The following is a 26,234-nucleotide window of genomic DNA, read 5'->3' on the forward strand; positions in this document are numbered from 1 at the left end:
ATATTCTACTGTGTGCACTGTTCTATCTTTACATAAACAAACAGGTCAAACTCCCAACCGGGAGCAACACAGTTTAGGTTTTCTTCAGCCGTTGTAGAGCTGTTTTTTTTTTTTTTTTCCAGGATATTATGGATATAAAAACATGTGTGAATGTTTTAACCACAATGCTCATGGATTTACGAGTCTATAAAAATAAAAACGTAAGACCTCACTTAAAAATAATAAGACACCAATTTACTTTCATTTGCCTCTATTTTTGAAGAAGTTTTGTTAAAAATAAAAAAATACAAATTCTAGTTATTGACCACAAGTAAGAAACATTGAAAAAAAGGAAGCAATATTCAGTATTTTTACATTTATGAAAAAACAACAACAAATCTTTACATTGACAGGTAGGCGAGATATCTAACACCATTATATTGATATACACTTAATGTAAAACAATACATGTAACGAGATTACCTCCGTATAGAGAGTAAGAAACTTTGTGTGCAGCGGCTGTTGTTACAAATATGTCATGAAGGGTCAGTTTATAGATAAAAGTTCACGTACTGTGTTGTCTCTCATCTAATACTGCTGTTGTTTCAAGCAAAAAAAAAAAAAACAACTTCCCTTACCCCCTGGATGATGTAAAAACAAAGTGTAAAAACAAAAACTTAAAAATAGTGGTAAAGAAAACGTCTCCTTTCATTCACAGAATGAATATTAAATTATAAAATTCACAGTGATTTCTATGTACAGGTGTACGGACTCACAGTCTCAGCAGGAACTGAAACACTCAATTTCAATTCACCCTCTTCATGTCAAAGCGTGACTCGGCAGCTCGTTAGGCCTGTGATTGGCCTGAAATGCTCTGATTCACTGGGTATTACTGAATAAACGCAGGAATGATGAAGTCTGATCCAAACCATCTGGGCGTAGTGCAGTAGAAGGTATTCTGAGGGGATTCCTGCACAGATCCTCAGGTTTACACTCGGCCATCAGAGGAGAGAGTTTAATACTATCCAGAGCCTTTCAATATCTACAGTCAATGAAGCAGAAACAGCTTCATGTGCCGACTGTAGACGCTCTCTGACCCCCCGACAACAAAACTGACTTTGAATATGGAGTGGAGAGAAAACGCTGCCGGGGTGAATCAGTCCACCGCTGTCTGAAGTTTTAGCGTTTGGCTCTCTTGGTAGGGGGCTCCTCTGATTTCTGTCCTCCCCGCGTTCGCACCGCAGGGGGGCTGGCCTCACGTTTACGGCCCCCCTTCGCCGCTGCTGCTGCCGCTGCTGCCTGGCCCCTCGTCCCGCTGCAGGAGGGAAACAAGGAGAGAGTGTCAGTCCGTTTGTCTAAAGTGTCATATTTAGGTGCTGTGAAAATTTGTCTTTGTTAATTCAAGCGTGAAAAGTGTTGGAATAACAAGAAGTCCTTCACTACATGTAAGTGAACCTGGCGCGTCCACGTTCCCCTTAAAGAGTAAAGTCTGGACATGAGACAGATTTATAAGACTTTTGTAACGTTAACTGGAATTTAATTTGAGTTAAAAAACAAAATGAAGAATCATTTCTGACAAAATTTCCTAAAAAACTACAAATGCAGAACTGAGCGTTTCAGGAGATCCTTCGTCCCCACGGCAATGAGACTGTTTAACACCTCCTAAGTCCACTCACACACACTCACACGTATCACCTTAGCCACAACTGGACTGGACTGTGGAACGGGCAATTTTAATTTAAAGAAACAACCCCCCAGAAAAACATTAACTGAAGTAGTAAAATGCATTTTCTCACATATTTAAAAGACAAAAAATAAACATTGCATACAGTTATAATGGGAATCACTCATCCCTTAAATACATAGGTACTGATAAGGTATGTTTGTTGTTTGTTTTAAACTCATTTTGAAAAGTTTGTGATATTATATCTTTTGTATTTATGATAACTTCACCTTTTAAATCTGTGTATCTCCGAGAGTAAATCTGTAAAAAGTATTTTTCTTTTTAAAAAAAGGTAATGATGACCTATAAGTGTACAGAGTCTCTACAGTTTATCTAAAGAAACCAGAAAAAAATTTGGAAGAAGGCACGTCAGCCAAAAGAATTTGGTGAGTGAAATTAAGCTTAGTGTACTGGACAAGAGTTGTACAACATATATGTATATATTTTAATTTTTATAGACTCTTATCGGAGAAGTAATCCCCTATTTTTTATACATTTCTGAGTGAACTTTGGCCATTTAATATAGTTTAAATTTATTTGAGATTTTACAGATTTTAAAGACCCGTGGATACTCTAGGTATGTAATGAAGTCACACTAAGAACATGAAGCCTCCCACCTAAAATACAGATTGTACATATTATCAAATCAAATTATTCACAAGTCTTTTATAGACACTGATTGTATACCTGCAGTATAATTCCAGATGTTTAACACAAACATCTGAGGCCATTCAAAGTGATTTCATATTTTTATTTTGGGACTTCATAACTCAAAACCATTTTGAAATTCCGGGAAAACTTTTGGGAAAATGTTCCCTTTCACAGAGTGGCGACCTCGTGGTCGTTCGTTGTGTTGAACCTCAATGAGACAAACTCACCGTGTGCCAGCTGCGGTCTCCTCTTTACCGCTCTGTCGACTCGCCCGGGTGGATGGTTTGCTTGGCTTGTTTCTGAGGAGCAGTAAAAACAAATATGAAACAACAGTTGTTGCTGTAGTGCTAAATCTTCCACCGGCTTTCTTTTAATAGGATGTGACAGTGATGAAGCCTGCTGGGTGCAAACATTCAGCACTGAAACAATCAGAGGCTCATTCATCATGTCTCAGGTAGCTGTATTTGGTTTTATCTGCAGGTGTTCTGGTGTTTTATGATCAACCATGTTTTTAAGATGTAAATGGTCTCATTTAATGTGAAATACTGTCTTTTACTGTATGTTTTTTTTAAACCATAAATTGTGTTAACAGATAGGGCAGTTCCAGTGAAGACTGAAGGTCCATAATTGTGTGCAGTCCTGATACTGGAGAACCACTGGTACATTTATATTATAGGTATTATTTTGTTATTATGATGTATTTGTGTCCATGAGCTGTTCAATTACCTTTCAGCCTCCAGGCGAGATGCTAAGCGTGTGGTCGCTCTGGTTGCAGTTCCCTTTTCTTCCCCTTCTTTGTCACCATCGTCGTCCTCCTCTTCGTCATTCTGCTCACTTTCTTCTGCCTTTTTGTCCTTTTTATCTGTTGGAAAGATGATAAAACACAGCCTGCATCATGGCTTTGATATCCAAACTCCATCTCAGACACTTCACTGGAGCTATATAATTATTTAGTATTAACATATTTATAGATGTACAGTAAAAATTCTCCCACTTTTTATTAAGTTATTGTTTATATGTAGTGTATACTGTTGGTAAGTAAGTATTTTATATATTTTTTATTCTTTACAAATTAGGATTATCTTATTCTATCTAATCACAAATCTGCTCGTCCTTTCTACTAACATGAGAAAACAGTTTTATCTTTCACCAACATAGCACCTACATTCTTGTCCAGCAGCAGTGTAAAGCTTAAAACAATAATTAGTAATAACAGTTAAGTAGGGATTATCTCCTTTCTTTGTAACAAAACTTTTCTAGTTTGTTTTAGATCAAGCTTTAAATGTCCTCACCTGAATCCTCTGTTGTTGCTGCTGCTTTCGGCCGACCTCTCCGCCCAGGTCTCTTTGGAGTCGTCTCTTGGTCCTCCTGTTGCTGCTCCTCCTCAGCCTGGAGAGATAACAATAAATATTTAAGTCCCTGAGTCTGATGAGAGCTTGAATAAAACAGTGAATGATTGACGTACGGAGCCAAAGCTTTAAAGATCAGAGGATTAAACTTGTTTTAAGTTATTGCACAGACAATACAGACAGTACACCAACAGTGATGGATGCACATACAATGTTTACAACATTCAGATACATATTTGAACAGAACAACTGTAGTTTCTGAATTTTACTGCCAACATACATCATCTGGTTTCTTCCCGCTGCAGAGCTCCTCTGTGACCTCCTCCTCACCCTCTGTCTGACTCACTGAGGGGGAACAAACTAGGGAAAAAAAAGAAAAATGTACAATACAGAGACTTTAATGATCAAGGTAACTCAAGTTACTCCTGACTCAGATAATGTTGTGATGTTTTGTCCCTACTGTACACTGTGTTTTAGATGCAGTATTCAAGAACCTGCAGTAATGATTATTTCATTTAAGAAAAAGCGTTTCAAGTGTGTGTGTTTTCTTACCACTGTCAGGTTGTTGCTCACTTTGTTCTTGTTGACTGTTGTCCATCTCTACCTCCTCTTCAGCCTGAGTTTCCTGTAGAATCATATATTATTTTTGAAAACACGTAGTATACATTAATAGGGAAGTGAACACAGACTAAGAAGGAAGACCTGAATGCAAAGAACATTTTAATCTCACCTCCATAGATTCCTCCATTTCCTCTGACCTCTTCCTCTTCACTGCTGGTTCATCTGAAATGGAAAAATGATAAACTGATTAAAACCCCATCATCTCTCTCACGCATAAGGACCACCCAGAAAATATTTGTAATCCAGTATTTTAGGTTTAACTCACAGCAAAGCTGCCAGCTTTCCCTCATGTCAACTATCATTGCCACATTACTCATTTTACAGGCTGTTAACGGTGATGACAGCAAAATAAAACTTGTTTAACTCTCGACGTCATGCTATGAAATGCACCAATTAGCTGCAGAAGTTTGGCTCACTTATTCTCTGAGCTGGTAATGCCTGCTCTGGCAGACATGTAGCCAAACCTCTCCATAATGTTACCGGCCATTTATAGTGTGCTTGTACACAAGTACAAAGACACTGCAATCAAAAAAACAGGAAGGAGACGGATGACTTGAATTAAAAACAAGCGTACGTGCGTCAGTGGTCTCTTTGGAGGCGGAGCTTCCTGCAGCTTCAGCATCTTCAGGAACAGGAGACGGCAGATTGTCTTGACTTTCTTGCTGTGCACTTTCCTTTGGTCCACTTTCCTCTTCAGTTCTCTACAGATTGGGAGAATATTGTTAAAAACACTATAAAATATGAGGTACAGTGGGATGCACTCAATGCTTATGTCCTCTACAAAATGTTTAACCGCTATTGCATAAAGTCACATGTCCTGAAACAGAGTGTGGGCCAAAACACACTGGTAGCGAATGCAGCGTGTCAAAAAATACACTCCTGCTATTTTCAATATATAAACCTACACCGGCGGCAGCAAGATGCACGTTGGCACTCCTTCACACACTGCCCTGCAGCTATTTCCAGCCTTGCCGCCCCCGGGATTAAATGTACAGCTTGTCCTTGTAGTAATACACCTGATAATGTTAAGTATTGTTAAGTATCTCACAGTATGTGTGCGTACATGTTGCACATTTGTTAACGTACCTCTTCTTTCTCAGTGCTCTCCTCGTCTTTACTCTCATCCTTCTCCTGATTATCTGAGGATAAATAAATCACAGAAAGCAGACTCAAAACTTTTACATTGTTCTGCAGCACCTATAAGCGAGCATAGACAAGGATAGCTTCTTCATTAAAAAGTATAATAAACGTTAAATCTTTATAGACTTGGGACAATATGTTTCCATCAGCAGTGTGAATCAGAGGAAAAATGTTCAACAACTATTTAAAACATTTGATTCCATTCTACATATCTTAATATCTTGACTCAGTGTGAATATTTTGGCTGGTGCACAGTATAATATGGCTGATAGCAGGACAATATGACAACTAGGATGAAAAGTCTATCATAAAATAAAACGTTTTCAGACTTAAACAACATCTTTCTTTGTCTAATTCAAAGTGGCTCTCACCAGCAGTGGTTTCTTTGGCAGCAGCTCCTGAACGTCTCCCCCCGCGGCTCGGAGTCTCCTCCAATTTCTCAGCTTCTTTCGGTTGGTCCTTCTCCGCCTCCTCGGTGATTTTGGATGATCGACCCCTGCGTGGTGTTCTGACTTCTGCAGCCTTCTCCTGCTCTGGTTCCTGAAGGTAAGAATAAAAGTCCATGAGCAAATCAATGTGGAGTCAAATAAACTGATACAGATGTCAAATAAAAACACATACATGCGAAATAGTTTGCAAAGTACGTGGTTATTTTATGATTGAGGCGATGTGACAAAGACGAGTTACCTCAGCAGACGGCTGCTCTTTACTTTCCTTTTCATCCCTCTTATCACCTGATCAGTCACAGAGACAAACACATTAATTAATAAGGTAAGGCTGTGAGAGGGAGCTAATATCTTCCAAATCTAAACATCACAAACTTTTACTAATCTTTGAAATTTTGCAGTGGAAAGAAAATCTCACCTGATTCTTTCACTGCTTCAACTTTCTGTGTGGAAAGCTTTCGTTTACGTCTTCCTCTCCTCTCTGTCTTCTCTTCCTACACGACAAAAAAAGGTAGTGTACTGTATCATCACCTACATTTATCAACTATGTAAGAGTTGAATTTCAAACAAACTGTGCAGCCTTACTTTCTCTGACAGGTCTGATCCCTTCTCGTCGTCCTGGCTGTCTGTGCTGGAGACATTACCTGGAAAATACAAACAAATATCACTGACTGAGAAAACTGTGAAAAGACCAACATCTACAGTGGAGGAATAAGAAAAAACATAACAAGAAAATTAGTTTTCACTTCTAGTTTCAGCTTCCTGAAGGTGCAGTGAGGAAGATCCAAACATGAGAGTAGTTTTTTAAAAAGTCACATGACTCACTGATTTGTTTGACCAGTTTGGACTGACTCTCAGGTCCACTTTCTCTGATCTCCTCTGTCTTCTCCGGCTCCATCTGAACACAATTTACAAGATTCACAGATTAACAGAGGAACTATAACACGTATTACATCTGAACAAAGATTAAGTGATCATCACTGCGGTTGAACACTTACAGTTTGTGTGTCACTCTTCTCTGGTGCAACATTTTCTTCCTCCGCTTTCTCACTCTCAGCTTCCTCTGCCTGTTGGTTTAGAGGGACGAATTTGAATTTTAGTTTTGCACGAACAATTTAAGAAAGTGCAACAATTAAAACCATAAATGATACCTCACCTTGGGGCTCGTCTTTGTGTCTGTGACTTCTGGCTCAGTTTGATCTAAAGTAACAATGTGACGCAAAATTATTATTAATAATTACATAATAATAAAAGTTTTTAATATAAACTTTCAAAACACTTACAACGTGCTTTAAAATAACAAACATAACACATTTTAAACAGAGAATCAAAGTAACTAAAATCCAAAAACTAAACACAAGAGTAAACAAGATAAAATGACATAAATAAAATCACCAAGAAGCAATTTTTAAAAATGGGGTTTTGAATTTAAATGTGAGACTGTTTGCAATCTTGATCTAATAATTTTATTAATAGACAATAATAATTAACAATTAACGGTCAGGCAAAGAAAGCCCATTTTTGTTTTATTTTTTCATTAAGAAAGTTTCCAAGCACTCACCTTGTGTTGTGGGAATTTCTGAGATTTGTTCATTGGCGTCAGCTGCAGTTATTCTTTCCTCTGTGGCTCCTCTCGTCTCCTCTGCTTCTGACACGACAGCACCAGCAGCTGAAATATTGTAGAAAGTTAAAAAAGGGAATGAGCACCATGATCTTCATCGACCCACCGACCTCACATTGGAAATCACATGAAATTATAATTGCATGGTTCAAAACACAAGAAATAAGATGTAAATTTAATCAAAAGTAAGAGATAATTAAGTTTACCTTCTTCACCAGCCACTGCTTCTGCTGCCTCTGCTTCTGCTGCTGCTTCTTCTTCTGCTGCTGCTTCTGCTGCTGCTTCTTCTTCTGCTGCTGCTGCTTCCTCTGCTGTTGCTTCCTCTGCTGCTGCTTCTTCTTCTGCTGTTGCTTCCTCTGCTGCTGCTGCTTCTTCTTCTTCTTCTGCTGCTGCTGCTGCTGCTGCTGCCATATTTCCAACTGGCTGTGTTTCAGGAGCAGTTTCTGCATCTTTGGCTTCATCCTCATTTAAAAGAGGCTGACATTCACTTGAGATAGTGTCTTCCTCCTATGTAGAAGACAGAGGAGTAATTTTCCACAGCACAGTAACACCTTAGAAAATACTACTTCCAGAATTATCTTCACTAAACAAAAATATAGATGCAGCACTTTTGTCTTTGTTCCCATTTTCACGAGTTGAAACATAAGATCTAAGTTTTTTTATGCACACAAGACTTAATTATGTGTGTGAATTTGTTAATGTCACTGTTGTTAGTGAGCACTTATCCTTCTTCAAGATAATCCATTCCCCTGACAGGTGTGACATATCAAGAAGTCACACAACATCTATTGCACGTCTGTCCATCCTGGAAGACAGATCCCTCCTCAGTTGCTCTTTCTGAGGTTTCTACCATTTTTTTCCCCGTTAAAGGGTTTTTTTGGGCAAGTTTTTTCTTATCCGCTGTGAGGGTCCAAAGGACAGAGGGATGTCGTATACTGTAAAGCCCTGTGAGGCATATTGTGATTTGTGATATTTGGCTTTATAAATAAAATTGAATTGAAAATTACAGGGAAGTGCTCACTAACATGGATTTTAACATATTTGTGACCAAAATTTGAGAGAAATAAGTCTTCTCTGTGCATAAAAAAGTCTCAAGTCTTTTACTTAAAACGGTGTTCAGTTCAGTGTAAATAGCATTATACATTTTCCATTTTAAAAAAAGCTTGCAGGGAGTAGTGAAATAGACTAAAAAGGCTAGGAAGGATGTCCTTATCTCTAAACAGGACAAAGGCAATTTGATTTTACAAATGTGACTTTTTTTTTTTTTCTTTTTTTTTTTTTTTTTTACCTGTGAAGCCTCCACATCCATTTCTTTCTCCAAATTTTCAGACACATCTATAAGAGATACATATTTCTATTTAGGGAAACATTCTGACATGTTTATGTATTAAATAATACACACATTTTGCTGTTACTGTTTTGTATTTACCTGCAGTGTTCGGTTTTTCACCAACAAACTCAACAATTTGTTGCGTTGTAACTGGTGACGGCTCAGCTTCAGCAGCTGTTTGCGCAGTCATTACAGGCTCTTCCTGTTCAGCTGCACTGGTTTCCATCGGCTGTGGTGAAGTCTCACTCTGACTCACCTCTGGTTCTTCTCTGGTGCTGTGACACATTAAGGTGGAGGAAACTGTGCTGTCGGGGTCCATGGAGAGCAGAGTCAGAGCTGCCTCTTGCATCTTCATGTCAGCATCCTGCATCTCAGGCGTCACATCCTCCCGACTGCTCTCAGGGGGAAGTCTCGCCTCTGCTGAGGTACAGACGTCCATGAGAGCCAACAGAGCGTCAGCCTCGGCCGGCACAGCTGGAATGTCGCTCAGCCGTGACTCCGTTTCGCCCTCAGGAGGCTCAGGGGTGATGTCGCTTAGTGCGTCACAAGTATCGTCTGAGAAGGAGGTGGTGACGGTGGTGGTGACGGGGTCGGAGTCTGTGCTGGTGTCTTGGAGGAGAGAGCGTTTCTTCAGCAGGTCGTCTGCTTCAGCTGAGGAAAGTGAGGACTTTGAAGATTTATCAGACTTTTCCAGTTTGTCTTCTCTGGCTGCTTTCTTCTCCTCTTGGCTGTCATCTTTCTTTTCTGGGACTTTATCCTTCTTCTCGGTTTTCTTCTTTGCAGTTTTAATGTCTGATTTGTCATGCAGAGGTTCCTCGGAGACTTTACGCTGCTCCTTTGCATTCCCCTCTTTTTTCTTCTCCTTTGTCGCCTCAGGTTTGCTGATGGGTGCACTTCCTGTAGGTTTGACTTCAGAACTCTGAACTTTATCTGTCTTTGATGACAATAAAGTCTTTGTTTCCTCTTTGGATTTTGATTTAGATTTTTCCATGGTTCTTCCTTTTTCTGTTGGTTTTACCCTTTTTGGATCTTTGTCCGTTTCAGAGCTGGACTTGTTCGATTTCTGGCTGTCTTGATCTGCCTTAGTCTTTTCCTTCTCGCTGTCTTTACTGTCAGTTTTAGATTTGGGTTTGTCTCCTGGCCTGTCCTCACTGTGGCTCTTTGATCTCTTCAGGACTTCCTTGGAGTGTTTATCTTTCTTCTTGCTGCCATCGGGCTCCATGTCAGACCGATCCTCGGAGGAGCCGGCAGAATCAGGGCGGAGCAGCTGCTTGAAATCACTTTTAGCTGAAGTTTTCTCGCCTTTGGCCTTTTCCTTTTCTTTGCTCTTTTCCTTATCTTTCTCCTTTTCTCTAATTTTGTCCTTCTCTGCTTTGACAGTCTCCATCGATGGAGTTTTCGCCTTCTTGACAGAAGCATCTTTAGGACCCTCGTCTGCCAAACCTTCTGACAACTTTCCTTCCCTCGTGGTTCCAGCTGTTTTCTTCTCACTTTTAATCTTCAGCTTCTTCTCACCTTTGTCTTCAGACGGCACTTTAATGGCGACACCTTCCTTCTGCTGAGATTCATCTGCCTGATGTTCAGATTTTTTCTCCAGCTTTTGTTTAAGTTTGGCACGTTCATCTGACAAGCTGCGTTCTTTCTCTTTGCGTTCTTTAGGGTGAAGTTCTTTACGGGACAGCCTGTCAAATTTCCCAACTGAGCGCTGTTTGAGAGCCTCCTGGGAGCCTTGCTCCAACTCCAGGATGAAGGAGTGAGTCCGGCCTTTGTCCGTCAGCTTTTTGGGTTCACTGGAGTCTTCGGAGACGCTGCCACTCATCCTTCTGTGCCTCTCATCAGACAATGCTGATTCTGACAGGTTTCTGATCAGTTTCGGTTGTGGAGGTTTTGACGTTGTAGATTTTACTTCCTGAATTTGAAACAACAAAAACATAAAAGCTTTAAAAAAAGTCACCAATCCTGTTGCAAACCTGTTACTCATAATAAAATCTGTGTTAATCATGATAACTTTCATGTACCGCTTTCTTGGATCCTTCTGCATCTCCTTTCTTTTTGCTTGAAACATCTTCCTCTTTCCTGAAGGATGAAATAGATGAATGCATTCATATTTATATATTTTGTATATCTGTACATTTGGCTGTTTTGTTCAGCAGCAGCTGAGCAAGTTTCCGATTACTTACCTTGAGTCGAGCTTCCTCTTTCTGTTGAGAGCCATTTTTTTCTCCAGAACTTTCCTTTCTTTGCGTGCCTCTTTGGCCCTGGGGCCCTCCAGCCCAGCAGTGTCTCCACTCTTTTGTTTTTTGTGATCTGTGTAGGAAATAAAACCTGGTAAATGACGTGACAGTTGAGAGTAAACAAAGCTATTTTGAGGACGTTTGATTTTTAAGATGCAAACTATGAGAACATGGAATGATACTAAAAAATGCTAGACATGTCTCAACTCTTGAGTAGTACACAGTGGGGAGAAACAAAAGGAAAATAGTAGAAGAGGTCAAAAACATGAGATGATAAGAAGCTCTGGAGCCAAATTCAAACCCACAGCTATATGCACATGACACAAAACGGGTGCCAGACAAAAGTTACCTTGTTCTTCAGCCTGTGCTGCCTTCTGTTTACGCTTCTCTTCCATTCGCTCTCTGTTCTGTTGTCTCTTCAGCAGCCTTTCCTCTTTGTCCTTTGCCTATGAGAACACAGTGGAGAGACGGCAGTGAAATAAGCCAATAATTAAAACAAATTACCACAAATATCAGTGTGTTTTTAAAGCTTGTGATCAACTCATTTGCCAAATACAGCCTCTGATTTAGCTTGAAATATAATTAAAGCACTGCTAACACTGTATCTGGTGCTGGGCTACACGGAGAAGGTAAGAGATCACAATATTTTTGACCTAACACCTCAATATTAGTATTGCAACAATATTGTAGGGTTGACTATTGGTGCTTTCACAATATACACAGTGAGACTTTTGATCAATAATCATCAGTAATGTGGATATAATGACTAAATGGGTAAAGGTAAATAATAAAACAGCTAGAGGAGTCTCATTACTTTATTTTAATGCAGCTTTTAAAACCAGGAAAAGACAACACTTAGATATTACAATATCCAAAATCTAAGATGATATCTAGTCTCATATCACGATATCTACATAACATCGATATATTACCCTGCCCTAGCTGAACCTTCAATGTTAACATTAATACAACTCACAGCAGATCTCCGGCGTTCTTCCACAGTGATTTCATCATCCGAGTCGCTATAGTAACGGGAGTAGAGGAAGGGCTTGTGGACGTAGGCCTTGCGGCGAGGTTTGCGCTCTTCTTCTTCTGTGTCTCCACTGGCTGGTTTCTTTTCTGCTTTCTCATCTTGGTCTGGTAAAGGAAATAACATTATTATCAAAACAGGAGAATAAAGCTATAAATTATAAATCTGTGGTGGCAGAGACCATATTTAACACTTTCGAAACTAAATTGTTCAACGTTTGTGTGAAATTTCAGTCAGGAATAAAAAGTTGAGACCGTCTGATGGGAGCTCGCCCTCTTCAGAGGAATCAGACAGCTGCTCGTCGTCTTCACTTTGTTCCTCAAATGACGACAGGTCGCTGGTGTGGACGGAGCTCACGGTGATGTCACTCAGACCCTCCAGGTCAGAGTCCTCCAAAAAGTATTCTGCAGGACAAAGACACGTCAGACTTCAAACTCAGTTTTTTCCACTACGTAAAAACAACCTCACTCAAAGGGAACATTGTGTTTTTCATATATATGTATGTGTCTCTAACATGTATTCTTCTTGTATTTCTTGCAATAACCGAGATAAACAAAAAAAAAAACGATTGTAATTTGATATCATCCATGCCATTGTTCAGCCACAAAACTTTACACCAAGCCAGCAGATTATACATCTCTTGTAAAAGTCTCCACAAGTCTCCACATGACGATGCATATAAATCCCTTATCTGTCACATGGGGTTTATCAAGTATAATGTGTGCATGCAGGTTTCAATGCTCTTAAACTGGAAGCAAACACAGAGGGTACAACAGCTCACCTTCCTTTATCCTCTCTCTGGCTTTCTGCTTTGCCTGACTGGTAGATTTAAGCAGATCATCATCCTGCCTCTCCTCTGAGGGTTTTCCAGTTGTTCTGCTGGCAGCTTTATCTCTCTCCTCCTCCGTCTGCTCCGGAGCTCCTGACTCCTCTTCTTCCATCTTCACCTCCTCTGTTAACCCCTCTTTTCCCAGATCCATCTGATCCTGAGAGTCCTCTGTCTTCACTTCTAACGCCTGGACCTCTGATGCCAGCTCGTCTGCCTCCTCCTGTGTCCTTCCATCATGGTGGCTGTCTCCTTCTTCGACAATGCTCATGTCCTGCTCACCGTCCTCCACCAGCTGCATGGGCTCATCTTGGCCTTTGCGTCCTTTGTCTGAGCTGGCCCTGACGCTCGCCTCCTGGTTCAGAGAAGTTATGGTGTCCAGGATGGACATGGCGTCGCTGGCTGCAGTGGTAGCTGGAGCAGACGAGGAGGCTGTAAAAATATCATGTGTTAACTAGGTGAGTGTGAGCCAGACACTGTTTATGGAGACATTCATCATTCTGTTTCTCATGGTTGATAAAAGAATGAGGTGTTGTGTACCTTGCTCAGGAATACTGCTGTCTGGTTTGGTCTCTGTTAAAGGCAGAGGGGGCAGTGGCTCCTCGGAGCAGCTGCCAGGTGACAGAAACTCACGGACCACCCTCTCCACCTGTGGCCTGAAGATGTGGTTGATTTTGGGATCCACCACCTGGGCTACGATCCTGTCCACTCCCTGCTCCAGCATCCCAGATCTAAGAGGAACAGTTTGGTTGAACTCTGGGTTCTTTGCACATTAAACTAGCTTTAAAACATCAGAAACAGCGAGCAATGCTCACTTACTGCAGCACAAGTTGTCTGATGTTGTTTCTCAGCTGGTTCTTGTTCAGATGAGGGCTCCATGTGTGGTTAGAGAGGTGATTGGAGACAAAGTTGTCCACTCTTTGTTTGAGGTTCAAGTAAGCTGGCTGCAAGACAAAAAAAAACAACAAAGTGATCACAGTCGAGAGGCTGTTTTTTCAAAATTAGATTTAAAAAAAAAAAAAAAAAAAGATGACAAAGTGCAGACTGTTTTGGTTCTGTTTTGAGAGTCAACTGCCATTTTGCAAACTTTTAAATACAATAAGCAACCAAACTAATACTGTGCTTTTCCATCTTTGGCCATTTGTTTGTGTCCAAATTTGATCAGCTGTCAAAAACATCATGGTGTTACTAGTCTGTCTGATATAAAGCCTCCAATAACTGAAATCATGTTTCAGTTTATAGTAGAGTGTTAACAGGAAGTTAAACTCTATGGGCTCTAATTTACCTCAAACATTAGTAACATCACTATGTAGGTTTACACTTCGTCATTTGCGAGTGAGTTTATAGTGGTTTCTATATTTCTTACCTTCACTAATCTTCAGTACATTTATTGTTTTAATAAAGTCAGAAAAAAGATAATTTAAAGAAATAAACTGGTTGATTTAGCAATAATATTATTGACTATACCCGAAAAAGTTAACTAGCTATCACAATAAAGTACAACAGTACATACAGCCATTTATGAATGCGAGACAGTGATGATATTTTCAATTATGTTAGCTATATTTACACGTAGCATAGTTGCTGCTTAATTGGGCAGCGTTGCATCTGGCTTAAGATAATCTTTATGAAGGTTTTACTGAAACTGTTTAAGAGTTGTGTTGATTCAATGTTATACTAATACTTTGTCCACCCTCCTTGATATTATGGAAGACAGAAAATGTCTTCAGTGTCAGTAAATAAATTACTCCTGAAATAAATGTATAAATAAATACAGAAAAAATAATTAAGCACAGAAATAAAGAAAAAAAAACACAATAGATCACTGCTAAAAAATATATATAAATAAGTAAATACTAAGATAAATGATGAAATAAATGAATAACAAAATAAATAAATCAATAAATGCTTAAATAAATTTGGAAAAAATGCTGCTCTTTGTCATTTGTGAATGAGTTTTTGGCAAACTAAAGGAATTTGTCTATGTATAACCCATATAATATTAATATAACATTCATGTTTTCTTATTCGGTGTTATAATGATGTTTTATGGTAGTTTCTGTATTTTTTCACCTTCACTAGGAGTACATTTATGGTCTTAATAAAGTCAGGGGAAAAAAAGAAAATAATTTAAAGTAATAAACTGGTTGATTTAGCAATAAGATTATTGACTATGCCCAAATAAGGTCAATAAAAGTGATAAGCTCTTAATGTGATGGATTAATATAACCTGTCCGTCTTAACCAACTCTCTACTTTGAATTTTAAGCTGTACTAAAATGAATGAAAATCAATGGCTGACTCAAACGTAGGACAATTTGATGCGTCATGTTACTTCTTTAAAATGACCCCTGACTGTTTCCCTAAACTGGACTACAGTTAATATCCTGGCCCCATGATAATAATAATGATTAAGCATTAACGTGTTAACAGTAGGCTGTCGCTTTGGTAGCACAAAACAGACACCTGCTTTCAGTGTTACCTAAAGTACACTCACCCATAAATGTTATATTACCAGTTATAAGACAAACCAAACGTAGCTAAACAGTAAAACATTAACCGTTATGAATATATTTTTTTAGCCGTTACCTTTGTATCAACGTCTGCCAGGCAGTCCCTCCTGAACTGGTCGAAGAGACCCTGTGTTTTCAGGTGGTTGACGATCATTGAGACCAGCTGCGGGTCTCCGGGAGGTAAACCGGCCATGTTCGATGCAGCTAGCGTTAATTAAAATGAGTTAATACTGGTAACACATCTGTTTGTATCACACTGAAGGAACCGGGCTGCTGTTGTGGTTCATGAAGTTCGAAGCAGGTTTGAACCGGAAGGAGAACTCAGCCTGTGAAATAAACCGCTCCACTAAACCGGAAGAGCTCCGAAGGTTAGGACGTCGTTACCAAAATAAAAGTATAATGATATTTTCGATTATGTTAGTTGCACGTAGCATAGTTACAACTTCATAGAGCAGAGTTACATCTGGCTGAAACTAATTTTCATGAAGGTAGTTTTACTGAAAATGTTAAAGAGTTGTGCTGATTCAACGTTATGCTCATACTTTGTCCACCCTGATCTTATGGAAGACAGAAAATGTCTGAAGTATAATAAAATGATAACTCTTGAAAAAAATGTATAAATAAATACAGAAATAAAGAATGAAATATCAAAATAAAGAAAAAAAACATAAATAACTGCTAAAATTAAAATATAAATACACACATGCTAAGATAACTGATGAAATAATGAATAATAAAATAAATAAATAAAAATGAAAAAAGAAATACATAAATACATCAGTTAATGAATACTTGCAATCTATTTCTGCATTCACCTATTCACCTTTATAGTTCTGTGTGTGTATGCATATGAGGTAGGAGGTCCTAACCTCAGTCTAAGGGTAGGGCACACATAAATAGAATATAAAAAAATAATTATAATTAAGATATGTATTTATTTATGTACTGTTTAACGTTCAAGTTTTATCTATATATGTATGCATTTATTTATTTCTGTATTTATTTCAGCGTTTACCTTTCATGGACTTATTTATTTATGCACTTCTTTCTTTCTTCCTTTATTTTAGAGTTTATTTTTTCAGTGTTTATTTATTCCTCTGTTTATTGATTCTTGGGTTAGTTTTCGTTCTCCTCAGATATTAAATGGGGTTACTATATCATTATGTTTAATTAGTGACCTCTAGTGGTTTGAATGCAGCAAGAAACTTCCACACATCTTTGACATGGTGTCAAGTTGTTCGGTGTTATCTGTTTTCTATTAATTTAAGTAGTTACATAAAACTTGCCTCGGTCCAGACATTTGAAACATCCAATCCACTGAGTTGACGGTTCTGTCCCGTATCAAACACCGCAAATTAAAGTTGCTATCATTTCAATGGCTCCTAACGTACCACGTGTCTAACGGCCGTGTGGTATCAGTGATGGAACATGAGCGTGATATATCGACAGTCTCCTATCGTATAACCTGAATTTCACTGGCAGCACAAGCTATTAATGCAGATACACAGTATTAACTAGAGCATGTGAAGACAAAAGTAATGGCAGCGGTGGGATTCGAACCCACGCCCCCGAAGAGACTGGAGCCTTAATCCAGCGCCTTAGACCGCTCGGCCACGCTACCGTATGTATCATTGATGGTCACGTGGTCTTATAAAGGTGACCTGTACTACCACTGCCATTCTGTTAGTATTAAATTGATCACAAGAGGTAATTTCCTGGAGATTAATATTTTTATTAACTGTGTCTTACTTTAGAATACACACCCACTTCCATTTTGTTGTTGCCAGTCCCGCCTTCAGGCAACTTTTGTTGGTATACAGCACTACAATAAATCCTACCTTCAAGAGGGTAATAGTCAGCTTATTTCAAACTTCATATTTAGTCTGCACTCATTAATGTAAAAAGGGTGGATACAATTTTAAAAAGGCCACAAAACAGTTGAATCGACACACCAGCAGATATATAACCCCCAGAAAAGGGTCCGACTTATTGCAGGGGGTGTAATTATATAAGACTGCAGTGGTTTAACTCTAGCTAGGTGTAAGGTACCTTATAAAACTGATACCTGAGTGTATTTGAAAACACCTTCCAGAGTTATATCTTAATAGTATGATGCAAAGTTGAAGTTTTCTCATTGGTCATAACCTTCACATCAATCAACCATTCATAAGATGTCCACAAATCCTTTTATAATATTTATTAGAAATTTAAAGTATAGGTTGAGGGAAAATAAAAACATGCTTTCCACCTCAAACACATCATCTTAAACTATTTGCAAATATAGTCATCTTTAATGAGTCTAACAGTAGTACTTTGGTGTCAACACCGTCAGATACAGAGATTCAAAATACAGCTGTGTCCACTTTAAAAAGTTTCAGAGAGGAGAAATGACAGTAAAAACAAAACATCCCTAAGCAACATACTAGACATAGATAATGACATCACACTGTACAATATAAAAAGTGGGTATGCAGTCATACCCATCATAAAATGTGCCAGTATAATGGCAGTTTGAAGCCCGTGGCAGTGGAACCGAAACATGCTGGCCCAGAGTCTCTTGTGAAGGACAGATAAAACCAAACGGGAGGCCAGGAGGGCTCAGGACTTCTTGGCGGAGCAGATGGGGGGTAGGACTCGTCGAGAGTTGGCGCGCACCCATGGGTGGTCGATGACACTCTGTAGTGAGAGGCGATCGATGGGGTTGTGGCGGAGCAGCTTAGAGATGAGGTCCTTTGCACCATCTGAGATGTTTTTGGGGAACTTCAAATCCACCTGCAAACAGTAAGATAGTTTTATAACCCTGAAGAAGTTTTTCTTTACATGTTTTAATAACTGTTGATTGATCAGGGATTTTTTAACAATTACTGCCCATGTGCAAAACAAAACAGTCAACTCATGGTTTGGTATGCCACAGCATTCACAAATTAAAACACTGAATTTAAACAAACATTTCCAGCAACCCAAAATGCAGAGTGAAAATGGGTTCTGCCAGATGGTTTCCTCTGGAAACGTTTACATAACATACACACATTTGTAAAAACTGAGTGTATTAGACAGCCAACACTAACCTTCATAATTCTTTTGTATGTCTCTGAATGGGTGGCAGTTTCAAATGGCGGGTTGCCGACTAAGCACTCATAGCAGAGGACCCCGATGCACCACAGATCCACCTTTTCACTGTGGGTGTGGCCCTCAATCATCTCTGGAGGGAGGTAGTCCAGTGTCCCGCACATTGTACGACGTCTGGTTGGGGTTAAATAAAGAGGTGAGCAGGGAAACGCAGATTCACGTGATGTGATACTGCGGTATCGGGCAGTTTCTGACAGAACACAGTGGTGTGCTGACTTTATGGAACATTAATGGCACTGTGGTTCCTCACCTCAGAGAAGGTGCATGGACGGACCAACCAAAATCTGCAATTTTCAGCTCTCCACGATAGCCAAGAAGCAGGTTCTCTGGCTTGATGTCACGATGAATCACTTTCTTCTCGTGGCAATACATCAGTGCATCAGATATCTCCTCCATATACTGGAAATGTAAAGAGGTTGGCATTGGATCACAACAAGATCAGAGATGTAATCAAATCAAACTGCCCATTATTTGCAAATTATGTCACCCCTACACCAAAAGACTTTTCAAATGAATTTACTGTCCCAGACAAATTTCCAATGTTGAAATAATATCATGGGTTTTGCTAGAGTGGTGGCGCACGCGCCTGTGATCTCGATTATTTGGTGTCAGGTGTTCAAAAAACTATGTCTATGCTGTCTTAAGCCAGTCTTGTTCTTGTCTTGATGGGCCAGTAAATTGTGTAATATCATCCTAATTTTTTAGTTTTTGCTCATGCAAATGGTGAAGTTCAATGACATGCACATTGTCAACAACCAATAGTTGCGCTCTCTCCAGCATCAAACAGGAAGCAGCAAACTGGGTAGGCAATGAACATAGAGGGGACTCCGGAGAGGCGCAAGAACATGAACAAGTTTCAGCTGAGAAGCGGCTGACGTGAACAACAGTCAGTGTTTAGTTCACTGTGCCCAGCTCAGACCAAAGATCTGCGACAAGATGAGTTGAAACAGGCAATGTGCCGTCCTATAATGTTCTAAAAACCTGCCGGTTCACACCACTGCACCTAGATGAGATGGTGTATCATCTCTATGCAACAACTCTGTACTTGCGTTCTGATGTTCAGCTTTTTCAGGCTCATTTTGTGGCTGAATATAATTTGTAGCTCCTTAAAATATGAATGAGGATAGTGACAGTGAGATACTGGCTATCTGTTGTTGTAAGAAATCTTCATTTTCTTTTGAACAGTTTCCTCCCACTTAAACCGCACAGCTAACCCACGGAGGCTGGTAGCAAATTGAGGCATCAAAATTAAAGTTTGTCCACAAATACTGTTAATCTTTAGAGATTATATTGATGCCAAATTGACAGTACCAATGTCTGCATATGAAACCTTTCATCTTGTGTTCCTATAATTATGTGTTTGTGCGGACACGTAAGGAATTATTAACGTTGTATTTTTTTCCAAGAGATTTTTTTCCAAGAGATTGGTGCAACATTTTCCACTCAGAGCAGGATGGGAAATATTCTCAAAAGGAATCTAGTTGTATAAGAAACAGTGACCCTGCAAGATCCCCAGTATTTATAAAACCTTTAGTGAGTGACTGAAAATGTGAGATAGTGTCATACTTTACTCTTTTTAAAGTCTTCTAGTGTACGATAGGAATTACTCTCCAACAAATTACCGACTAGGTTCACTGACTAAAACACTACCAGCACAAATGAAAAGATCTGCCCTTTAAAAGCCGTAATAATTCTTACTGTGGCAGTGCGCTGGTCATCGAATCTTCCACATCTCTGTAGCTCCTTGTACATTTCACCACGTGGGGCGTACTCCAGCACCAAGAACACTCTCTTTCGGTCATGGAAATAATTGTAGAAGCGCAAGATGTTGGGGTGCCTGAGGAGAAAACAGATTATATTTGAGACAGGCTTTAAACTGTTGCCAAAACAAAGTGGGGCAAAATATTTAAACGCACGAGATCAAAATTTCTATTTGGGCTTATGTCAATATAATGTGAATGAATGTGCTTTCTACCTGATGTGAAACAAAATGCAAGAAGACAAAAAATGTTTGAGGACAATGCACTACTGGGTTAGCCTACAGAGAAAATTAACCACTGTTTTCATTGAGCTCAAACAATGTCAAACCTACAAATAGTTCTTGTGATGATGAATTTGATGAATGTTCCTGTAATCGTCAGTAGATGGTAGCAAACAGCCGGATATGAAGTTATACTGCAGGGCATTTCTAGTTAAGCCTGTCAAGTAGTCCTTACTCCCTGGTTGGTGTGAGGGAGGCCAATATATTGTTAAGATTATGAAAATGTTTTTCAGGATACTAACTTGAGATGTGCTTGAATCTCAATCTCCCTCCTGAGTTGATGCTCCACACCCTCCTTCTCCATCTGTGACTTGAACAGCACCTTCAGCGCCACAATGGCTTGCAGCTTCTTCACTCTCGCAAGGTAGACATTACCGAATTTGCCCTTCCCCAGTGGTCGACCGATGTCAAAGTCATCGATGGAGACTTTCCTGATGGGAAGTACAAAGATGGATATTCTCATGTTAATCATTAGATGTATGAAAAAAATACAAAAAACAAACCTGGCAACCACTACACAACTTGAGAAGTAGTAGTGAATATACTCACTTTGAGGCTGCACTGGATGAGCTAACACACTCTCTCCCAGGGCCTGAAAAAGAAAACAAAATCAAAACTGGCACACTCCCTGATGTATCTGTCTGTTGTGTGTATGTGAGGAGGGTGATGTTACCTGTGATGGTGTTTTTGTCCATATCTGCTCGTGGCTTCACCTGAATACGCTGTGGGCCGGCCACCATGGTAGGAGTTGTGAACTGATATTCAGAAGCAAACACACAGAATCAGAAACGCTATGATGTGTTGTTTAAATCAGTAATAGTTTCCAGTATTTTCATACCAATATTTGCCAAGAATGGCATTCTGATAGGTCAGTTTGTCAGTGTTAGTACAACTACTGGCAATCAAATGGTATTTGAACACATCTTTTTACAAATATTTCATCTTACCGGTCGCTGGAAGCCTCTGGGCTCATAATTTTCCTTATTCTGTAGAGAAATAAATACAGTTAACATTAATTTACAATACATTTGAGCTTATATGTCTTCTCTAGCTAGCCACACTTATTTTTAGTCTCAAGTTGTGCTTGTTATTTCATTAAGATTTCACTAATGAATCCCTTTTTAGGTGCAGCTGCTTTGTTCAATTTCTCTATCACCTTTAGATAAAAACAACTGGCCAGCTCACTCAGTGTAAAAGTCCATCAGACATCAAGACCCTGATGAGGACTCTGTCGTCAAAATGCGCTGGTTTATCCATGTATCAATAAAAGATTTTGAACTACAGTCAGAGTACCTCGGATGCATTTTTAGACCGCCTGCCTGTACTATGGACTTTTACCCTAAGCTGACCAGTCGTCGTGTTTTTTTATCTTGTATGACTGTTTGCTCGGTCAATACAGATTTTTAGACAACATCCTACTCACAACCCTTGCGGAGATCCCAGGGGAGAGCGGGTAGCAACACAACTCCACCTAACGCAGGCTGACGGCGCCCCAGATTAAAACGTCCTAAAAACACATAATTGAAACCACAAAATATCTCCATACCTCCTCACGTGTGTGTGCTTGTGCAAGACCGTGAGACATGGGCACCGCCTTCATGTGTGTTCACGTGCTTTCGCTGGTCTCTCTGCCCAGAGAAGCAGTCAGAGCTACAGGCTACAATGAGGCTAAAAACAGAGTTCAAATGACGTTTTTCCAAACAACTTTTTATGTTGGGGCTTCAGGACACTTGGATCACTACGGACAAGCAGTATGGAGATATTTTGTGGTTTTAATTATGTGGGGTTTTTTTGACGTTTTAATCTGGGGCGCCGTCAGCCTGCAGTAGGTGGAGTTGTGCTGCTACCTCCTCTCCCCTTGGATCTCCGCAAGGGATGTGAAGACTCTAAAACTTCACCTGAACCTCCCTCGGCATATGGGTGAGTAGATAATTGCTGAATTTTCATTTTTGGGTGCACTATCCCTTTAAGGACCTGTAGACGCCCTGAGTTTTCTCCAACTAACAACACAGTGCCTTAACTGTTTTGTTCCTCATTCTTTATCACCTTTATTAAACCAGAATGATGACTCAAAGTTAAGTCAGCTGTGTGAGGGCTCAACTGGTTTTCCTTTGTACTTTCACCTGAATGTGCTTGTAGGTGCTTGTAATAACAGTTGACATTTATCTGAGAACCCATGTTGGGTGTCTTTGTGGCATCTCATTTGTTTTCTGTCATTGTGCACACCTTGGACAAAACAGTAAATACCTTTCAGAAGAATACAATTTGCAACAATATCAAAAACTAACTTACAGCTTTTGAAAAGACTACAAAAAAATCAACACCTCCTAGAGTCCTCCCAAAAAATGTGTATCATCTTTACTGTTGTACTGGATTGAATTTAACTGTACAAGTGCTCCTTTTGGTGCAGTGTACATTTTCATCTACATATTGTGAAAAGCTCTGCTATTTATGGTATTAATGTAACACATGGGGTGGTCTGTAACCTTAAAAATGCGTGTCGTTGTGATTGTTTAACTACCTTGTCATAAGGTAACAAAGGACCATTTGTTATTTAAATAAACAAAGCTATAACGACAATGGATTGTCATTTTTTTTTCCAGTTACAGACTTTTCTAAATAAGCAGTAAATGCTTCTGTTGGTTCAGTTAGTAAGTTTAGCTCATAATATTAATTTTACTGCGTTTACAAATTATTAGTGTTCACTAAATTAGGCCACTGTTTGGGTCGGCTACCGTTAGCACCCTGCCTCATGTTTTTAATGGAGGTACTACCTACTGCTCCACGGTTTAATTTAGTTTAAATAACTCCTGCTAATGTAAATAATTTGCCGTGTACGCACTTATTAACTTTTTAACACAAGATAACGGGCGTCATGCTAAGTTAGGTTAGCAAGGTAACGTTAACTTAGCAAACCCAACGCTAACGTTAGCAAGTTAGCTCCAGTCTGTCTTCTACTTGAACAATATAACTTAGGTGCATATGAATCGTTTAATGTACTCAACTGTTGCTCGCTCTTATTTGTCTACAAAACAATACCAAAACATATTTTACCTGCATCGTTGTGAAGATTTGAGGTATGAACGTTGAAGCGAAGAAAGACCAGTGTTACTATTTTAAACTTCCTCGGCCGCCAACGTTTCAAAAAGCTATCCTGCGCGAATCTGATTGGTCGGTGTACTACACAGAGAAAGCTCCTATTGGCCAGACCGGTTTCAAGAGGAAGCGTGTGATTGGTGTACACCGACGTCAGTCAGACGTCAGCCCGCCCCTTATTTCCTTGTCTGCTGTGTTCTCTGTGCATTACTGTTGTTTTCTTTGTTAAGCAGAATCTCCATTGCTATACATGTCCCTTGAATAAATGTTTATGCCCGCGATGCCATCAACTATCTTTAAGGCTTTTGAACCAAATAAGAATACGAGCACCTTCCCCAACCATCCTGACCCAGTGCCTCTGGTTGCTGTCATGCTGTCTTTTATTAGGGACTGCACTTAATCATCAGACAAGAGAGCTGGCTAGATTGTGATTTTGCTTATAATTTTCTCTGCCTGAAGCTACAGAAATATTTCCTTGAACCTCTCTGAGTGAGTGGCAGAAAATGCATGTCTCCATCCACCACCACCTATTGTTAGAATTTTAAAACTTACCCATTGGTATTTGAGGGTTAAAAGTTGAAGACAAAATCCAGGTGTTGGAAGAAGTTTCAGACTTTCACTTTTGTCATGCCTGCTGGTCAGTTCGTGCAAATGGTTTATTTATGGCAAAATTTTAAATAGGACGTGGAATAAAGTGATTTTAATGAAATGTCTCAGATTTTAAGCTCAGATTTGTTTTTGTTTCTTCTCTGATGAAGTATTCATCCCATATAATGTGTTCAAAGATCCTCAGAAATTTAAATTCCAATGATAATTTCTGCTTTTACAGTTTCTGGCTGTGATGAATGGTGTAATTTTGGTGAAAATATGCCTTCCGCTTTTTTGGAAGGCATGTTTTCTTTAAGCAGGCTGTCAGCCGTCGGTCAAAGTTGGGCTGTTGGTGAGCATGTGCCGCCCTTGTCAGTATGGTGTATCTGGCACCACTGGCCCTCCGCAGTGCTAATCAACTTTTTTTTCTGCCAACACAGCATGTTGAATTGGTGTCGGCGACAGTGGAGCCCGTCGGTGAATGAAATCACTCTGGCAGGTCAGCGCACGAGAAGAGACACGGAAGTGAGGAATGTAAACAAAGAGCTTAAGTCAAGAGGAAGTTAGGTCGAAACAAACTTCTTATATGAGGTAAGACTGTTTTTATTTAGTCAGAAACTCTTTAGCAGAAACGTTTCCTGATGGTTTGTGTTATTGTATATGTATATTATAAATATTCTCTGTTCTTTCAACATTGGATTGTGTTGTTAATGTGCGAACTAGCTAACTAGTGTCTTGTGGTTTCCCTTTTTGAATCACGATTACAGGCGACCGCCATCTTCTGCTATGGAGGGGTATGTCCTGTCACGCAGGCGCAGAACATACATGCTTGTTGGCCGTCACTTTACTGTGTTCACATGCAACTTTTTGGCCAGGACACAGTGACGTGAGGCAACGCAGCAGGGGGCTCTCTTTGCAGCTAGTTCTCTGATGTTGGTTTGGTGCGTCTGGGCCTTTAAGCATCAGCGGTGAAATAAATACAAAATACAGCCATTTAAATTTGTATACCCCTCCCCTAGACCAAAATAAAAATATTAGTTCCTCCCCAGTGTTTAAAAAAATATTTTACATGCCTCCCCTTTTTTCACCACCTCCTCCCTCCTCATAAATAACAAACAGCCCCTTAGTGACAACATCTAGAGCTGCAACTAATAATGATCAGCTATGTATTATCTCTGGTTATGTTCACAGTTTTTCCATTAATTGTCTTTTGATTGAAAAGTCAAAAATACTGAAAAATGCACATCATTTCTCTGTTTTCCAAAGAGACTGTGCAGAATACAAAGATATTTTATTAACAGTTACATAAAATAAAGAAAAGCAAAAAAGTCCTCACCTTAGAGAGGCTGGAACCAGACCAAGCGTCTTTCCTTAAAATATAACAGAAACAGTTAACTCACTGTCCAAATTTTCTGCCAATCAACTTGATAAATCAACTTGTTTCAGTGCTGACTGTGTCCTTTTGTTGCAGATCATAGATGTATGAACAAAATAAACTAAAATGAAGATTCATGACTGCTTAACATTGTTAATATATATTTAAATGAGATATGTTGCAATGTGCAGGCTTGCTGGATTTCAAGAAAAGTCAGTCTATCTTTTAGAGAATGGTGCAATTAACTAACACATAAAGACAAGCGACACTAAAAGATTTGTTCAAAATATGTTTATTCAAAACAATTTCTCATTTAGAATTCTACAGAAGGTTAAAATTATAGTGGTTGGTTTAAATGCAACATAATTCATGTGAGTGACACACACATCTTCCATGTTTTTCCTAGTTAATGCAATAAACAGACATTTACAATTATCATTTTTTATTTCATAATTTCTAAAAGTCAAACAGTAAAAAAAGGGGGAAGTAGAGGACAATTGGGACTTGATAAGGATTCATTTAAATATGTTGTGCTGTTCTTCT

General features: G+C 39.3%; 2 protein-coding genes and 1 non-coding gene across 3 annotated transcripts; all 3 read right to left on the reverse strand.

Moving 5' to 3' along the window:
- Positions 1-335: 335 nt before the first annotated feature.
- Positions 336-15,770, reverse strand: bod1l1 (biorientation of chromosomes in cell division 1-like 1). The gene is made up of 29 exons (XM_078169463.1): positions 15,539-15,770; positions 13,770-13,894; positions 13,491-13,681; positions 12,906-13,382; positions 12,379-12,528; positions 12,071-12,231; positions 11,444-11,540; positions 11,041-11,167; positions 10,879-10,936; positions 8,960-10,769; positions 8,819-8,865; positions 7,737-8,037; positions 7,471-7,578; positions 7,066-7,109; positions 6,908-6,976; positions 6,735-6,807; positions 6,495-6,553; positions 6,328-6,403; positions 6,151-6,197; positions 5,835-6,003; positions 5,410-5,462; positions 4,898-5,024; positions 4,433-4,485; positions 4,255-4,327; positions 3,983-4,062; positions 3,646-3,742; positions 3,080-3,215; positions 2,581-2,652; positions 336-1,294 (listed from the first exon to the last, which is right to left on the reverse strand). The coding sequence occupies exons 1-29, from the start codon at positions 15,653-15,655 to the stop codon at positions 1,159-1,161; spliced, it is 5,133 nt and encodes a 1,710-aa protein (XP_078025589.1). The 5' UTR covers positions 15,656-15,770; the 3' UTR covers positions 336-1,158.
- Positions 15,771-17,001: 1,231 nt separating this feature from the next.
- On the reverse strand, positions 17,002-17,083 carry trnal-aag (transfer RNA leucine (anticodon AAG)). Its single transcript has one exon. It is a non-coding gene; the product is annotated as a tRNA-Leu (tRNA).
- Positions 17,084-17,644: 561 nt separating this feature from the next.
- On the reverse strand, positions 17,645-23,812 carry aurkb (aurora kinase B). Its single transcript, XM_033632761.2, has 9 exons — positions 23,687-23,812; positions 21,580-21,618; positions 21,306-21,387; positions 21,182-21,224; positions 20,875-21,063; positions 20,290-20,428; positions 18,842-18,990; positions 18,531-18,705; positions 17,645-18,234 (listed from the first exon to the last, which is right to left on the reverse strand). The coding sequence occupies exons 1-9, from the start codon at positions 23,690-23,692 to the stop codon at positions 18,061-18,063; spliced, it is 996 nt and encodes a 331-aa protein (XP_033488652.2). The 5' UTR covers positions 23,693-23,812; the 3' UTR covers positions 17,645-18,060.
- Between the last annotated feature and the right edge of the window lie 2,422 nt (positions 23,813-26,234).

This window comes from Epinephelus lanceolatus, chromosome 7 (genome assembly GCF_041903045.1).
Source record: "Epinephelus lanceolatus isolate andai-2023 chromosome 7, ASM4190304v1, whole genome shotgun sequence".
Classification (NCBI taxonomy): Eukaryota; Metazoa; Chordata; class Actinopteri; order Perciformes; family Serranidae; genus Epinephelus; species Epinephelus lanceolatus.